This window comes from Pan troglodytes, chromosome 8 (genome assembly GCF_028858775.2).
Source record: "Pan troglodytes isolate AG18354 chromosome 8, NHGRI_mPanTro3-v2.0_pri, whole genome shotgun sequence".
In the NCBI taxonomy this organism is placed as follows: Eukaryota; Metazoa; Chordata; class Mammalia; order Primates; family Hominidae; genus Pan; species Pan troglodytes.
Window position 1 is genome coordinate 122,997,968 of NC_072406.2, and position 18,777 is coordinate 123,016,744.

General features: G+C 33.7%; 1 protein-coding gene across 9 annotated transcripts in view; it reads left to right on the forward strand.

The window, feature by feature from the left end:
• PDCD4 (programmed cell death 4) overlaps positions 1-18,777 on the forward strand; it is a 54,433-nt gene that overhangs the window by 34,074 nt on the left and 1,582 nt on the right. For 5 of the 9 annotated variants that reach the window (XM_063782098.1, XM_063782096.1, XM_054659892.2 and 2 more), the window contains 9 exons: positions 2,890-3,150; positions 4,619-4,713; positions 6,869-6,982; positions 9,278-9,499; positions 11,138-11,235; positions 12,162-12,276; positions 15,705-15,812; positions 16,026-16,136; positions 17,563-17,702. In XM_063782098.1, coding sequence (XP_063638168.1) covers positions 2,890-3,150; positions 4,619-4,713; positions 6,869-6,982; positions 9,278-9,499; positions 11,138-11,235; positions 12,162-12,276; positions 15,705-15,812; positions 16,026-16,136; positions 17,563-17,702 — 1,264 coding nt within the window. Of the gene's footprint in view, positions 1-2,847; positions 3,151-4,618; positions 4,714-6,868; positions 6,983-9,277; positions 9,500-11,137; positions 11,236-12,161; positions 12,277-15,704; positions 15,813-16,025; positions 16,137-17,562; positions 17,703-18,777 lie in introns of all 9 variants that reach the window. The other 4 variants (XM_063782094.1, XM_063782093.1, XM_001143772.8 and 1 more) reach the window with 1 other exon arrangement.

Sequence of the window (18,777 nt, forward strand, 5' to 3'; positions counted from 1 at the left end):
CATTTTATTATAGTTCTGACTCCTGTGTCTTCTGGACCAGTTTTGTGGTTCACCTTAATGGCACAATGATGAAAGCACTATGTTACAGGTAGATGTTTAATGTTTTTCTCAACCATCCACTCTTACACGAAAATGTCATTAATTTATGTGATCCTGGTCTTTCTGTCCCCTTCCACTTAATCATTTTTGTTTATCTCTCTTTACATTCACGCCCTTGTTCGTCTCTTTAGCTGTCAATACTCTGCTGTATTCTAGTTTTGTATTTTCTGTAGTTATATGGGATTAAAAATGTGGGTTTGAATTCTAGCCATAATCCTTTCTAGATATGTAACTTCTTGTGAAACACATTCCTTCTGTAAAATGAGGATAAACAGTTTCTTTCTAGAGCTCTTGAAGCTTATAGACCACATATGTAAAGTGCCTTAGCTAATAGGTACCAGGTAGTGTGGAATCTAATAGGTACCAGGTAGTGTGGAACCTGGTATCTAATAGATGACAATAGTAATGGTAATGATGAAAGAAACAGTACTACGACTACTTCCACTAAGACTATAATTACTACTGATGGTTATGATGATGTCCCAAACACACCATCCTAACACCGGCTTCTTACCAGTTTGAAAACTTTTAAGGCATTGTTTGACTTCTCTTTAATCCTAGATACATTCTGCTTAAAAGTCCTTCATTATTTTCTTTAAAAGCGTAACATTATTATTTATCCCACAGTTACTACCCTTGCTCTTTACCAGTTAGCTTGTGACTGAGTTACTGAAGCATTTTCTTAGCGGTTTCCTACTTTATACTTTCTCTTTTTGTAATATACTCAGTATTCTTTTGCCAAATGAATCCCTCCCATCTCTTCCCTATGATATCTAACTTAAGCTCTGACAATTTGAGTGTGGGAGTAGTTAGCAGTGATTCTGGTGAGGTAAGCAGGGGCAAGATCATAAAGGACCTTAAGTTACAAGGTAAAGAGTTTACATTTTGGCTTGGTGCGGTGGCTCACGCCTGTAATCCCAGCACTTTGGGAGGCCAAGGTAGGTGGATCACGAGGTCAGGAGATCAAGACCATCCTGGCTAACACGGTGACCCCATCTGTACTAAAAACACAAAAAAATTAGCCAGGCGTAGTGGCAGGCGTCTGTAGTCCCAGCTGGGGCAGGAGAATGGCGTGAACCCAGGAGGCAGAGCTTGCAGTGAGCTGAGATTGCACCACTGCACTCCAGCCTGGGTGACAGAGTGACACGCTGTCTCAAAAAAAAAAAAAAAAAAAGTTTACATTTTTTGTGACATAATGGGACTACTTTTAAAGGATCTTCAGTGAGGGCATGCTTGAGAAAATCAGTCTTCATTCAGTATAGTTTGAAGACTGGAGGCAGGGAGACTACTTATGAGACTAGTGAAATAATTTGGCTCTAATTGATGATTTTGTTTAAAACAAAACATTCCTACCTTCCTAAGTATGTCAAGAATTGTAAAGATTTAAACACATGTATGCTTTTTATAGGTTGATGAAAATTTTTGGTTTCAACATGTCTTAAAACATATTAAAGCCCATGCACATAGACCTGACATGTTATAATTATCTTTAGGCATATAGAAAATGATTTGAGTGATTCAGCTCTGATTTGCGTTAACAATAATGAACAAAACTGTGGCCCAGTGGTAGCTAATTCAGTAGCCTTTCTGACTTAAAGAGCTTTCAGGGCAAAGCCAAGTGCCTCCACTTGATCTCCATGGAATTTGAGTATGAAGGACACTCTGCTAGGTGATGGGGATACAAAGAAGGACATAGAGTCTGGTTGTGGTTTCTCCTTTGAAGCTTATGACTTAGTTGGAAGATAAAGACTGCTATATAAAAAGAAAGTGATTTCCATGACGTGTTGAATGAATAGTATGTGAGCAATTAGTGTTCTGTAGCTAGAGTTGTTAGGGAAGTTTTAATGCAGGGAGTAAGACTTGGGCTATATCCTAAAGGATTTTGATAACTGAAAATAACAGTGAGGGCGACATTCTAAGTAGGGGAACCACTGGGAACTCCAGTATGTTGATCTCTTTCAGAAGAATCAATTTTATATAGGCTGGAAGATTTTCAGGATGGTAAGTAATAGGAGAAAAGTTTAGGGAGATGAATTAGGACTTTGAGATGATGGCTTTTCTTGAAAGCAAACTTTGTCTTGAGGCAGTAAAGCATCAGCAGTTCAGCTCAACAATCATATGCGATTATTTGCTAAATGCCTTTCATTCTCTTTTGGATTACTAATAGTTCTTAAGTGTTTATACCTAGTTATGGGACGTTTGGCAAATCATTTAAACATTCTCAGCCTTAGTTTCCTTATCTGTCTTCAATGTTACAATAATTAACTGCCAAACTTGTGCATAAATAAATGATAGAGTGTCTAGCACAGTGCCTAATAGTAGGCATTCTATAAATATTAGTTTATCTCTCTTCTCAAGATGCTTTGTCTTTTCTTAATATCTCCAATTAGCTCATAAAAGTCTAAGGGTTTTATATTTGGTGTTGCTGTTAGCATAGATTTTATGATCTAAACGTGAAATAACATGCTTCTTTTGGTAAATACAAACAAATTTGGTTTGTTTTTGGTAAGAAACAAACATGCTTTGTTAAAATTCAGTGCCTTGGTTTACTTTCCTTGATAATGTGAAAAGTAATCTTACTTAGTTGTTTATTAGATTGAAGTAGATAAAATTCCCAATATGTGACTGTAATTTACCTACAAAAATGGTAATGTCATGTGATTCAACCTAATCTAACTTACCACTATATCTATAAAACAGTAGATACTTAAAATACTTAGAATTTTTTTCTTCATTTTTCTCTTTAAGATCCTGATAACTTAAGTGACTCTCTCTTTTCCGGTGATGAAGAAAATGCTGGGACTGAGGAAATAAAGAATGAAATAAATGGAAATTGGATTTCAGCATCCTCCATTAACGAAGCTAGAATTAATGCCAAGGCAAAAAGGCGACTAAGGAAAAACTCATCCCGGGACTCTGGCAGAGGCGATTCGGTCAGCGACAATGGGAGTGACGCCCTTAGAAGTGGAGTAACTGTGCCAACCAGTCCAAAGGGAAGGTTGCTGGATAGGCGATCCAGATCTGGGAAAGGAAGGGGACTACCAAAGAAAGGTTGGTATATATCATGTCCAACAAATGGAAGATAAACAAGTGGAAAAAATTTGTCTGGTTCTTGTACTACACTTTCCTTGTTCTAGGAATGAGAGAGATTCAAAAAGCGATAATGTAAGGCTTTACAGTTTGTATATATTTTTACTTAGTAATAATGTGAGAACCATCTCACTTTTTCTTTAGGTTGATGTTTTTTCTTGTTTGAGTAGATTTAATTTTCTTGAGCAGAATGTTAACGGTTTATTTCCAGCAAAATATACACTGATGTTTTTCACTGTTACGAGTTTTACGTATATTCTCTAAGTTTGAAAGGAGTCAGAAATCCATCATACTTATTTAATATAATTATGTCCATTACTACTACTAATAAATATACATTTGATTGATAACGTCTAGATCTGAATTTTAATGTTTTCCTAGATCTCGCAGTGAGTTCTCTTTAGCTCTTTATTTTGGGTTCTGTAGTAGATTGATTTGTTTCACTGCTGTTTCTCTAGTACCCGAAATAGTGACTAGTACACTGTAGGCAAATATTTGTTGAATAAGAGTTTTCTGACGATTTCATCACCTTCTGAATGGTGGGAACTTCAATTTATAGCCTAGGTTTCTTGTAAAATGTTTTTGTGATCTGTCAAAAATTAGTTTTGTTAAATGCCTCTGCAATCATGTTTTATATCAAAATGAAACCTGGTTGTCAGATTCTGTTTTGGTCTGATGGCAAGGATATACTTGGTACAAAATAAAAACCTCCAAAAACAGAAATGTTGGTGACGTTGTAAAGGTTCTTTAAAAAATAATGTAGTACATTAGTCCTTAAAACATTTCAGTAAGTTGATGTAGAAAAGCAACTTTGAAAATTGGAATTGTTAAGCTTCTTTTGGTTGTTTTGTATTTAGAAAACAGAATTTTCAGGGCTGTTAATGCTTAAAAGCAGTTAGAATTCTTTTCTATATTTGTAACATATTGCTAGTTGTATGGTTTAATGTGTACTTTTATATTTAAAGAGTACTGTATTTGACTTTAAAATATTTGATGGTGGTTACTGTCCTTTTTTGTTGAATAATTTTTCCCTTGTTGAGTTTTCTATGCTATGCTTTACCGGCCCAGAATGTTTCTTTTTGTCTTAGTCTCAAAGAAATGTCGAATAAAATTTAGAGCTCAGCTGCAATATCATCTCCTTTGAGGTCCTCAATATAGCTATTTTTTTAATCTTTATTTGTTTTTGCTTTTATTTTAAAGCATCTGCTTTTTTAGTTTTTAACTTCATAAGCTATTTTAACTTAATGTTTTTGGAAATATTGAAAGAGTGGTCTGAACAAAAACCAGTAGGGGAAGAAAACTGGAAAAAAACTAACACGTTAAATACAATTTTTTTTTAGCTGTTGTTTAACATCGGAACATTTTATTTTAGATTTCAACAAATTGATGAATTTTGTGTTTTTTCTTTCTCAATTCTAAACTTTTTCAGGTGGTGCAGGAGGCAAAGGTGTCTGGGGTACACCTGGACAGGTGTATGATGTGGAGGAGGTGGATGTGAAAGATCCTAACTATGATGATGACCAGGTATCAGTGCTTTGCTTTTTCATAATATTTAAAATGTTTATGAACTTTTTTGACTTCATGTTTGTAGTTTACTCATACATGTGTCAAGTCATATGTATAAATGTTTTGGATTAGGAAACCAAGTAAACTGACAGTAATACATGCATAACTTTCACTTGGTTTCTGTAGTGAGTCGAAAATAGCTCTTTAGAAATTCACTTAGGATTATTAAGTTGACCATTTTTCAGTAAATTCTGTTAATATAGTTTGTTTCTATAGTAATGATAATTGAGAATATTTTCTTTTGAATATTATGAGTTACAGATATTAGATTCCTTTTAAATATTACTGTTTAGAATGGTAACTATATAATACATTTTGTTTTGGGGACATGTGCATCTTTCTTTTAGGGATAATGCTGAAAATGTAAATTTTTAATAGATTGTGAAGTGAATTTTTTATTTTTTTAATGGAAAAAATTTAAAGTAGAATAGTATAATCTGCTTGTACTCCTCTCTTAGCTTTACAAACTTAAATAATTACAAACTCATAGGCAGTCTTGTTTAATTCCATTTACTCTCCGTCTTCTATTGGCCCCTTTGCCCCCACCCTGTTTTGGATTATTTTGAAGCAAATCCCAAATGTTGTGATTATGTTTTTTGAAAATTTGTCTTTGCACAAGGTGAGACATGGTGATGGAAATTTTAGACAGGAAAACGTTAAGAGTATGTGTTAGGTTGTTTTTATTGTGTGTTGTATGTATGTATTTAAGTGTTTTAACTAATAGACATGGAAATATTTCTAAGAGAATATGAAAAATATGAAACTAGTAGGATTCAAGTACTGTAGAATCTTTGCTAAAAATGTGTTAATCTTTCAAGTATATGTTTTTAGGCTGAAGCCAGTCACAAGTTGTAAATATAGCAGTCCCCTCTTATCCGTGGTTTCACTTTCCGCAGTTTCAGTTACCCATGGTCCAATGTGGTTTGAAAATATTGAGTGGAAACTTTCAGAAGTAATTCATAAGTTTTAAATTGCATGCCATTCTGAGTAGTGTGATGAGATCTCCTGCTGTCCAGCTTCATCCACCTCATCCTGCCCAGGATGTGAGCCATTCCGTTGTCCAGCGTGTATCCGCAATGTATACACTACTCGTGCATTCGTCACATGGTAGCTGTCTAGGTTATCGGATTGAGAAAACAGTATTTATTGGGTTCGGTACTATCTGTGGTTTAAGGCATCCTCGGACGGGGCTTGGAACATACCCCTTGTAGATAAGGGGGCACTACATTTCGGAGCTTTTTTTGCATGGGGAGAGAGGAATGGTTTGATGATGGATGTTAATTTTCTTTTTGAAATTTCAATTGAACAGTGCTTTTTTCCTTAGAGATTTTTTTTCTGTCACTACAACATTGATCTTTGTGTTATACTTTTTATTATAATAATGCTAATCGTGAAGGCTTTGGTTCCTGCTTCATTTTTTTTTAAAGTGAAATTTTAATTAAAACACCATTTATGATAGGAAGCCGTCATGAAACTTTTTGATTACTAAAAGATTGGTTTTGAGAGAGACATAAAAATTTTGAGAGAAAAAATTAACAGAAGACATGGGGGTTGGGAGCAAATTATGTATTTGCTGTGGTTAATGGTTCTAATCTATATATTGGCTTATTGTATTCTGATTTTGTAAAAGAGCAGTGACATATAAATTCTACTATTTTTATTATTATTTATTATTATTATTTTTTAGCTTTGTTGTCCAGACTGGAGTGCAGTGATGAATTATAGCTCACTGCAGCCTCGAACTCTTGGGCCTAAGAGATCCTTCTGCCTCAGCTTCCTGAGTAGCTAGGACTACAGGGGCAAGCTACCATGTCTGGCTAATTTTTAAAATTTTTTTGTAGAGACAGGGTCTTGCTATGTTTGCCAGGCTAGTATTGAACTCCAGGCCTCAAGTGAACCTCCCGCCTTTGCCTCCCAAAGTGTTGGGATTATAGGTATGAGTCTCCTTGCCTGGCCTAGATTCTGTTTTTATATGCGATCAATGTATGTAGCATGTCTTTGTCTTGTGCTAAGTGGGGATTATTAACCGCTTAGAATATAAAATTGTACAACAATTTCATTTGTTTATTTGCATTTTGTTTTTTATAACTCTTACTCCCTTTTCCCCTCAAAGGAGAACTGTGTTTATGAAACTGTAGTTTTGCCTTTGGATGAAAGGGCATTTGAGAAGACTTTAACACCAATCATACAGGAATATTTTGAGCATGGAGATACTAATGAAGTTGCGGTAGGTTTAAAGTTGCAAGTATAATTTATTTAATATAGGAGAGAAGACATCTTTTATAAGCAAAATACATCTAGAATGATCTTGGGTCACTGAATAAATTTAATCATTTTCTTTTGCATAAGTGAATTTCTAAGAAATGGAATAAAATCTCATTACATTAAAACAGTTACATATTTGGGATGTGATGAGAGCTGTGTGCCATTTTCTTCTCTGAAAAATTACACAATATTTTTATAATTTTTATAATTATAATTTGTAATGTATATGAATTTATAAAATCTGTTTTTATAATTTATAAAATATAATTTTAGCAGTTTGAGGGCACTTATAGACGCCCCCCCGAAACCTCTGCAGGGATCTCAGTTAAGAATGCCTGACATAGTTTCATTTTTTTGACATTTATTTCAAGTATGTTCAGAAGTAGGATAAAATCTTTTTGTACTTTGTCCAAAAAAAACCCCACAAATAATAAAGATTTGAAAAGGAATATACAGAAGCCATGAGAATAATCATGATTTGTTCATAAAGTAAATCTAGGATAAAACTATTGGTCTAGTTAGGATTATCGAATTAAAGTAATACGATTGTAACTCTTTAGAAGACTTTGATCATTTAGATTCTTAAAATTTAGACTGGACTTTTATGATTTGTCTGATACCGTGAGGTTTGATAGCTTTGGATTTGTAGGATTTGAATATAAGACAAATATTTGTTCAGTGCATACCATCTGGAGGAATTTGTAATAGGTGATTCTTGCCCTTTTGAAGCCCAGTCAAGTGAAAGAAATGATATGTAAACAGATTATGAAAATATGTGAAACATTCTGTTATAGAGGAAAAGTTTCCATGAGTCCTATGAGGGCAGGGACTGTTGAAATCTTGTTAATCTACCTAGCATAAGGTCAATTGTATACTATGTATCTGTTAACTGAGTAGTGTTTGGAAAGCATAAAATAGAGAGTAATAGTAGAGATGATTCTCTGCTGTCTGAAGGATGTTGAGGAGTTCGCCAGTTAAGATAGTTTTCCAGGAAAGAGGAGTATTGTGTTTGAGGGTAGTGGATTAGTTGTTAAAGTGCGGTCAAGGAAGATGAAATGCAGTCAGTGAGAAGAGATTACTAACAAGGACACCAGTTACGTGGCTGTGAAAATAGTTTTGGCACTCTCTTAGTAGTATATCATGATTTAAAGATTCTAAGAAAACGTTCATTAAAGAGGAGGGCACTCTTAACTGAATTAGAACTTAGCTTCTAGAGTCAGACTGCCTTTATTCCACTTTCAGTTTGGCAGCTCCAGCTGTGTGCCCTCTCTCCTTTGAGTATGATAGGTGTGATAATTTAATACTCAAAGGGCTATTTGAGTATTAAATAAGATAATATAACTAAAGAGGCTATTATAATGCCTGATACATTAGTCAATAAGTATTAGCTGCAGCTATTATATTTCTAAAAGGAAATTTTAAATTTACCCCAGAATCTTAAACCAATAATCCCATTTAAAAACAGCTGTTTAAGATCTCATTTTAAACTTGATACAAAAGTGTGAAGTGAATTTTTATTTCAAGAGAAGGCTTTGAAGAAAAGTAGAATATAAATAGCTTATGATAATCTAAAATGAATTTTTCCACAAATTCTCATAAAACAATATTTATAGTAATAATAGATTGTAAGGCAGGTTAGTTAACTCCTAATACCAATCTCAGCAATATTATGTAGTTTAATGAACTAGCCATGAGCTGCATAATGACGTTTCCATGACAGACTGCATATATACCTTTGGTCTCATATAATACTCTTTTTACTGTATCTTTTCTGTGTTTAGATAGGTAACCATTGTGTTAACAGTTGTCTACAGTATTCAGTATAGTAACATACTATACAGGTTTGTAGCCTGGGAGCAATAGGTTATACCATGTAGCCTACATGTAGGCTCTGCCATTTAGGTTTGTGTAAGTACACTCTATAATGATTGCACGCTGATGAAATCACCTAAATGGTGAATTTCTCAGAATGTATCTGTGTCGTGACCCATGACAGTATTTTAAAGGTATTTCACATTTTTGAATTTAGCGATGTTAAGGCAGTTAAAGCTTGACAAAGTGGATCAATGTCTGATTTATGCACAGGGAAAGGTGTGTTTATCCTATCTCCTAAAACATGACTGGGTCTTTTGATTATTTCCAAAGAGTGAGACGTAGAGATATATAGATAAAAGCTCAATTTTTCAAAAATAAAATTTTATTGAACTGTAGGTAGTGATACACTTTTAAAATGTTTTTAAATTATTTTTTTGAACAGGAAATGTTAAGAGATTTAAATCTTGGTGAAATGAAAAGTGGAGTACCAGTGTTGGCAGTATCCTTAGCATTGGAGGGGAAGGCTAGTCATAGAGAGATGACATCTAAGCTTCTTTCTGACCTTTGTGGGACAGTAATGAGCACAACTGATGTGGAAAAATCATTTGATAAATTGTTGAAAGATCTACCTGAATTAGCACTGGATACTCCTAGAGCACCACAGGTTTGTATGATTCTTCTTTTTGTTCATTCCCTCCCACTACTATATTCCTAATTGTGGAAATAATGTATACTCCTAGGAAATTTTAGTAGATGGAAGGGGATGGCCCACATTTCCTACCACACCGAAATATCCCGCTAGCATTTTGATGTATTTTTTCCTAGTTCTTTTGTTTTTTAAACATGGTCTTCATCATGCTATAAATTTAATGTTATCTCATACTTTTCCCCTATGATCTGCATAGTTTTTAGGTAATTTTTTTTTGCCATATATATAGTCTTTGTTATATGTAGTTGTTTTATTAGCTAAGATTTTTAAAAAATGTAGGTTATGATTGAATGCTTCACTAATGTTTATTATAAAAAGTCATAAATAAGACTCTTCCCTTTTGTAGCTTTGAAAATGTGAAGTTGTTGCTATTGTCAAAAGTTTTTAATCAAGGTAAAATCACTTTACTTAAAACATTAATTTAGAGATAGAATATAGGCATGTCAGTTCCTAAATGCTGTTTCTGTTATACTTAATGACAGACAATACTCGGTATGAGATATTAAGTGGTGATTCTGATGCAGACATTTTTTCCTCTTATACCAATACACATACTTTAAGAAAATGATTATATAAGTTTATATTTATTGTAGAATTTTTGAAAAATAAAAGCCAGAAAGAAGAAAGGCCAGCAAAAACTGCTACTGGTGTTAAGTTTTCCATTCTCCTTTCTGTGGGTATATATCAATGTATGGCTTCTATAAATCCTTAATTTTTTAAAATTAAAAAAAATGGAATCATACCATTATGCTATTTTATAAACTTGATTTTTCTCATACCATAAAATATGGTAAATATCTTTCCCTGTGGCCACATAGTATACCATTTTACGTGTATACCATTTAACCATACCTTTATTTTTGGACACCAATTTCCAGTTTTTATAATAATTAATGCTGTGAACATACTTTCAACTATTTCTATACAACTTTTTTTCTCCACAAGATAAATTCCTTTGATTAGTTTTTGAGAGAACCTAGTCCTTTTTTTTTTGTTTTGTTTTAAGAAGAGAGGACGTCACTTGACCTTAAATCATTCGTTTAACCCCAGCACTTTGGGAGGCCGAGGCAGGTGGATCACGAGGTCAGGAGTTCGAGACCAGCCTGGCCAAGATGGTGACACCCCGTCTCTACTAGAAATACAAAAATTAGCCAGGTGTGCGCCTGTAGTCCCAGCCACTCGGGAGGCTGAGGGAGAAGAATCACTTGAACCTGGGAGGTGGAGGTTGCAGTGAACTGAGATCGTGCCACTGCACTCCAGCCTGGGCGACAGAGCGAGACTCTGTCTCAAAAAAAAAAAAAAAAATTGATCATATGCTATGTATTCAGGCAGTGTGCAAGGTGTTAGGGATTCATTAGTGAGCAAAACAGATGTGGCCCCCACTCTGGCACTTAACTTGAAGGTTAAGATGTGGGAGTGTATGCCAGGCATAACAGGTACTACATAGGTTTTTTTAAAAAAAAAAATTCCAGCATCTTTTAGGTACTGACTGTGTACTTCAGCTAATCTTCATCATTTATGTATTTAGAAATTGTGACCTATAAAAGTTATTTAACTTTTTTTATAGCTCTTTTTTTTTTTTCCTTTTTACAGTTGGTGGGCCAGTTTATTGCTAGAGCTGTTGGAGATGGAATTTTATGTAATACCTATATTGATAGTTACAAAGGAACTGTAGATTGTGTGCAGGCTAGGTAAGTAAATCACTTTTCCTACTTAGAATTTCAAAATAGGGGAAAATTCTACAGGATCCTATTGAAATGACACTTGTGTTAATCAGACACTCTGTACATCTGTTTGTCACTTCTCTATATTCTCCACTGTTAAAATGGAGAGACTATTGGCATGATATACCAGGAAGAGGACAGTACTATAATGGCAAAGTTCTGGAGTTTAGCTAAATCATTAATTACCTTCATGTCAAGCCACTCTTCTTTGGGCCTCAGTTTCTTTATTTATGAAACAAAACCATTGGACAGATCTTTAAGTTCTGTTTTCAGGTTCTAGCATTGTGTAGTAGTTTAATATTCTAATAAGATGGATAACCTTAAGAAGAGAGGCCTCATTTATAGTTTTATTTTGTATTTATCTACTGTAGAAATCTTAGTCAGAAAATATCTTTTTCACTCTTGTGATTTAGTATAATTAATATGATATTTGGTATAACTAAATGTGATATTTGGGAGTTATGCTATATGATTTTTCTTAACTTCTTGGAGACTTGGACTTAGCCATATCTTAGTTTTCCTCAGGTCTATATATTAAGTTAATTTTCTAGGGCTACTTCACATCATAGTGGAATGGTGTCCCTGGGTAGGAAGGCATGGATCTAGGTGAAAGTTAATTATATGTGAAGTGTTTCTTCTCAGTGTAGATCAGTTATTTTGTAATGTGTTTTGATTTTTCTTGAATGAGAAATGAAATAGAGCATGAGAATATTAACATGAGAATCAACTTCTTTTTGCTCCTTTTTGTTTTGAAAAAGTGTTTTGAATTTTATTTTGCTTTTATGTTATGTGAAAGATTTAGGGCATATAGGATTTTGTCAGCTTTATCCCTAATTTAGTAAACTTTAGGTATGTCCAGCTATCAAACTTGAATTTTTTTTCTTTCTCTGTAGAGCTGCTCTGGATAAGGCTACCGTGCTTCTGAGTATGTCTAAAGGTGGAAAGCGTAAAGATAGTGTGTGGGGCTCTGGAGGTGGGCAGCAATCTGTCAATCACCTTGTTAAAGAGGTAATGATTGGGTATTGTTTTTAACTTAATTTATATGTATTCCTCTGAGTGAAATAAATTGTGGCTACTAGCTGGTATTTTTATGGACAAAAATTAAGTTCGGTCTTACAGCTGCAATTGGAAAATGAAATAATTTTTTTTATATGTGGCTTTATAACCTTTTATTATAAATTATATGATTAAAAAATGAGTCTGTTAAAATGGCTTTCATGAATAATTATAAGCAAGCCATCTATGAACTTCAAAGAAATGCCTGAAATCTTTTTCTTATATTATTAATAATTTTCAAATGCTGTTGAAATGAGATTTTTCTGTGTTTTAGCTATTCAATAAATATGCTTTTATATGAGCAATTTAAAACTAGATAGTCTTAAATAATGAGTTATGAATTATGAGCACTAGAGCAGATCAGAGTGTTAGATTTTTGTGAGGACATTCACTACCCATATGCATGTTTTAAAAGAAAATTGATTGTAATCCCAGCACTTTGAGAGGCTGAGGCGGGTGGATTGCTTGAGGCCAGGAGTTTGAGACCAGCCTGGTCAACATGGTGAAACCCCGTTTCTACTAAAAATACATAATAATTAGCCAGGCATGGTGGTGCGCACCTGTAATCCCAGCTACTCGGGAGGCTGAGGCACCAGTATTGCTTGAACCCAGGAGGAGGAGGTTGCAGTGAGCTGAGATCACACCACTGCACTCCAGCATGGGTGACAGAGCAAGACTCTGTCTCAAAAAAAAAAAAAAAAAAAAAAAAAGCGATTTATTGCATTAAAATGCCAGATTTATTCCCTATGGATTTTTTTTTTTCTGGCTGCATTGTGGTATTCTATAACAAGAAACCAAAAAACAGAAAAAACTCCTTATCTGCAGATCTCTTTAAGAAAAGGCATGCAACTAGAAGATTTGTAGTTCATGTGCTTCTGATTTTTGAGTATAATCTTTTCATGTAACTATAATTTTGATTTTTAGTAAGTCTTTTAATGAGGTGTGTGTGTGTGTGTGTTTGTGTATGTGTATCTAGCTTAAGTGTTAAGGAGTTCAAAATGTAGTTAGAGCCTTGACTGTTTTTGCTTTTATATATGTTAAAATAGATGAGTCAGTGTTTGTAATGTCGTGATTGCAGTATCTGTTTTTTAAAAATTAAACAATTATTAGAAAAATTGAGGTATAAAAATAGTCAAGATGCCAGGACAATTAGGCAGGAAAGATAAAAGGCATCCAGATTGGAAAGGAGGAGATAAAACTAGTTGTATTCCCAGATAACATGATCTGTATACAGAAAATTTGAATGAATCCACAACATTTTTTAACTCCCCAAAACTGAAACCAAACTATTAACTAAAAAATGAGTTCAGAAAGGTTGCAAGATAAAAGATCAGTACACAAAATTCAATTCTCTATACAGTAGGAATGAATGATCTGAAATGCAATTATTGCATTTGTGATAGCATCAAAAATAAAATACTTAGGAATAAATTTAACAAGATAAATGCAAGTCTTGTACACTGAAAACTGCAAAACAGGTTGAAAGAAATTAAGGAAGACCTAAATAAATAGAATGATATCCCATGGTTATGGATTAGGATACGTAATATTGTTAAGATGGTAATACTCTCCAAAATTAATATTTTTGGAAACTGGACAAGCTGTTTTATGGTGTGTGAATTCTCTCTCAATAAAGAAAATTGACAAGATAAAAATGGAAATAAAACTGCCAGTATATGAGTTTGAGGTTGACATTATTTGGATATTTGCTTACATGGAAGGGTTGGATCAAAGAAGACTTTTAGAAATGTATAAATGTATTTGTAATTTATCATTCTCAGAAGTGCATGGAATTTGATGGGGGATATTTTTAATACTTCTAAAGTTATGTAACAAATGTTAAAAGTAAGTAATATAATTTGAATAACAAGTACAGTCATGTGCCACATAATGATGTTTTGGTCAGTGACGGACTGTGTGGGATGGTGGTGGTCCCATAAGGTTATAACGGAGCTGAAAAATTCCTATTGTTGAGTGATATGGAGGCAGTTGTAATGTTGTAGCACAGTTACTTTATTTTTTCATAAATTTAATGTAGCCTAAGTATACAGTGTTTATAAAGTGCATAGCCAGTGTATGGGTAATGTCTTAGGCCTTTACATTCACTAACCACTCACTCATTGAATCACCCAGAGTAACTTCCATCCTGAAAGCTCTATTCATATTGAGTGCTCTATACAGGTGTATCATTTTAAAAATCATTTACACTGTTTTTTATTGTACCTTTTCTATGTTTAGATACACAAATACCATTGTGTTCCAATTGCCTATATTATTCAATATAGTGACCTGCTGTACAGATTTGTAGCCTAGGAGCAATACGCTATACCATATAGCACTGGTGTGTAGTAGGCTATACCATCTAGGTTTTTGTGAGTATACTCTATGATGTTTGCACCATGACAGAGTCATCTAACACACTTTTCAGAATGTATCCCTGTTAAACGATGCATGACTATGCATTAGTTTGTAATTGTAAAAATACTCAAATGCTATGCTTTAAATATTTACTTACATGTAAATATTACAATACATATTTACTTACATGTAAATATTACATCCTAAAGCATGACAGCAATTAAATTTTACTTTACCTTTTATGAAAATATCTTATAGAAGTTGGAAGGATACTTAAATATGATTTTTTTAATTCAGTCAGCCAACATTCAACATTCAGACAACTAGATATGTGCCCACCAAATACAAAGGGGATTTTAACAAATAACATATAGGGAAAAATATTCCTAGTTGAAACTCTTGTGCTGAAAAAGTTCTCCCACTTTTTTGAGATGTTCAAGTTTGAGCAGGAAAATCAAGACTTGTCTCTTTAGCTACAGCTGGAAACTGAATTATTGAACATTTTAGATAATGAGTTTAAAATTCTCAGTTGTAGAGAAAAGAGAAACTATGTGGAAATCTTTGCCCTCTCTAGTAATGCCCCATTATCATCTCTCATTTTTTGGCTCTCAGTGCACTATTAAGAGCATCTTGATAGAAGTGAAATATTTTATGCCACTTTATGTTGAAACTTTGTTAGTGCCCTCTAGTGGTGTTTAAAATCCCTTATTTTTAGTGGCACACTAGAGCATTATGGTCACAACCCAGGACGCATGCATTATAAACCTATTCGTAGATCTCAGTGATTCAGACACACTGAAGCATTGCATTTGAATCATAATTATGAACCATTTAAAAATTGGGGATTTATTTTTTAATTATGAAAAATTCTGTTATAATAGTACCACATCCAATGTATATGTTATTAGCTGTTTGTTACCCACTATTTCATTATATTAGAATGAGGGCAAATAATCCTGTAGGCAAGCACGATATTTTAAAAGTTAGGAATTCTAACACATCTCAACTTTTAAATCTAATAGATTGATATGCTGCTGAAAGAATATTTACTCTCTGGAGACATATCTGAAGCTGAACATTGCCTTAAGGAGCTGGAAGTACCTCATTTTCACCATGAGCTTGTATATGAAGTAAGATTACCTTGCCATGTCAAAGATAATTATTAAGTGTTCCTTTTTGTACTGTAGCGACTTATGCTTTTTAAATAATGTACATCCTTTTTTTAATATCAAAGGAGGAAGTGGTTATTAAATTTCTACGATTACAAAAGGCATCTAGGTGCATTTTAGGAGCAGTTTCATATATGAATTAACCAAAAATTCACTCATTGATTCAATTTTTAGGCTATTATAATGGTTTTAGAGTCAACTGGAGAAAGTACATTTAAGATGATTTTGGATTTATTAAAGTCCCTGTGGAAGTCTTCTACCATTACTGTAGACCAAATGAAAAGAGTAAGTATAACATTGTTTTTGAACAACTTTTAGGATTATGTCTTAAATATATGATTGAATACAGATTATGAATTGTCAGTGAAATTTTCTTTAGGTATGTTTAGTGTTAATATGCCTATATGTTTTGTTTTTTCTTAATGGTAATGTTTGAGGTTTGAACCTTTTGCAACCATTTCTTGGAAAGTAACACTGCAGTGTTTTTTTTTTTTTTTTTTTTAACCTACTTTAACAAATGTAATTATGTATTCTACCTCAAGGGTTCGGTTTCTAAGATGTGACAATTTCTATTTTATATCTAGAGAGAAACAGGAACCTTTAACTTTTAACAAATTATAAAGTACTTTTTTACTATTAAAAATTTTATGATTATTGTTTTAAATGTTTGTGAGGTTTTTGTTTGCCTTGTATTTTTTTAAAAAGGTAGTAAGTGTAAATAGAGAAGTAGATGGGAAAGGAGTTTGCCCAATGTCTGATGTCTGCTTACAGCTCTTTTAAGAGAACAGTATTTAAAAAAAAAAATTTTAGCTATGTAACTAGTTTTACTTATTTTTTTATTTATATTTTTAATTTTAGATATCAGAGGGGTACATGTACAGGTTTGTTAGATGGGTGTATTGTGTGATGCTGAGGTTTGGGCTTCTAATTAATGATCCTGTCCCTCAGGTAGTAAATATAGTACCTGATAGGTAATTTTTCAACTCTTGTCCTCTTTCCTACCTCCCCACTTTTGAAATTCCCAATGTTTATTGTTCCCATCTTCATGTGTGTGTGTACCCAATGTTTAGCTCTCACAAGTGAGAACATGCATTATTTGGTTTTATGTTTGTGATAATTTTCTTAGGATAATGGCCTCCAGCTGCATCCACGTTGCTGCAAAGGACATGATTTTGTTCTTTTTTATGGCTGTGTAGCATTCCATGGGCATATATGTACCACATTTTCTTTGTCTAATCCACCATTGATGGGCACTTGGATTGATGCCATGTCTTTGCTGTTGTGAATAGTACCCGATAAATATACAAATGCAGGTGTCATTTTGGTAGAATGATTTATTTTCCTTTGGGTATACACCCAGTAATGGGATTGTTGGGTTGAACGGTAATTCTATGTTGAGTTCTTTGAGAAATCTCCGAACCACTTTCTACGGTGGCTGAACTAATTTGCATTCCCACCAACAGCGTATAAACCTTCCCTTTTCTCCTCAACCTTGCCAATGTCTGTTATTTCCTGACTCTAATAAAAGAGAACAGTTGTAAAACACTGTAACAAATCTACTTTCTGTGCTTCTCACGATTCAAATCTGACTTCAGTTTAACCATTTGAATATTTGGCCTTAAATACAGATTGATGACATAGTGATGGATTGTGTTTTATGACATTTATTTTATATGGGCTAACAATTCTGCATGTAATTTCATTGTTGTAGGGTTATGAGAGAATTTACAATGAAATTCCGGACATTAATCTGGATGTCCCACATTCATACTCTGTGCTGGAGCGGTTTGTAGAAGAATGTTTTCAGGCTGGAATAATTTCCAAACAACTCAGAGATCTTTGTCCTTCAAGGTACTTTATTTAAATACTACTTTCTCAACGTAAAATAGTGGATGAGGTCTTTGGGAAGGTTAACTGCTAAGTTAGTTTATCGTTCCCTGAAGTCACTGAAGAACGTGACTCTTGTGAGTTCATGGAGAAAGAATGGCGAAGCTTGTTTTAGCCCCCTTGTAAATCTGTACAGGACTGCCTCATGAAGTCCTAGTTTATGTGAAAGAAACTAATCTTGTGGAGCAGGTCCTTTGTTGTAAGTAGTTTCAGTGTTATTTTAGAGTAGGTATTATCAGTGATAAGATGAGAAAATTGAGGCTTAGGGAGGTATAATGTACTTTTTCTAAGGTCACATGGCTAGTACATGGTAGAAGCCAAGTATGAATTCAGGACTTTTCTGGCTTCAAAGATCTGGGCTCTTACCTGTACTGGATGTGGCTTCCTTGACTTCTTTACAGGTTGGAGAATTAGGGCTAATTGGATGTTCTCACTAGAAAGTGTGTGTGTTGGGGGGTGTGTGGAGGATGTTCTCACTGGAAAGTGTATGTGTGTGGGTGATTTTCCTTGGAGCTATTAATATTTTTGCTACTAGTTGGTAAGTTTTTTTGTTGTTGTTAAAGCTAATAATGAAGCTTATAATGTAATAATATAAATGTTTAGTAATAGCTAAACTTTTTGCTTGTGTGGGTCAGTTTTATATAATCTTAAGTTCTTATAATTTTTTATCTGGAAAATTTCTTAAGCTTTGATATTTTTAAGTGCATTGTAAGAATTAAAAGTCAGAAAAATATTTCCTGGTAGGGGCCTTTGCTTTAGAATTTTAGAAGCCATTAAAAGAGAGGGAAAAGAAAGTGATGAAAGATAGTTTAATAGCTTTACTAGACGTTAGCTTGGTGATGGCAGGATTTATGTATGGATGTGCCAAGTGATATACATCAGTAAAAACTCTGAACTTTGGCCTTCTTATTATTGACTGCTTTTTCATTCCCTACCTTGGTCTCATAATATACAGTCTGAAGCCTTTATGTTCAAGATGATGTAGCTGTTTTCCACTTAGACTTAATATGAAAAGGGGCCAGTACCCTGGCACTGGCTT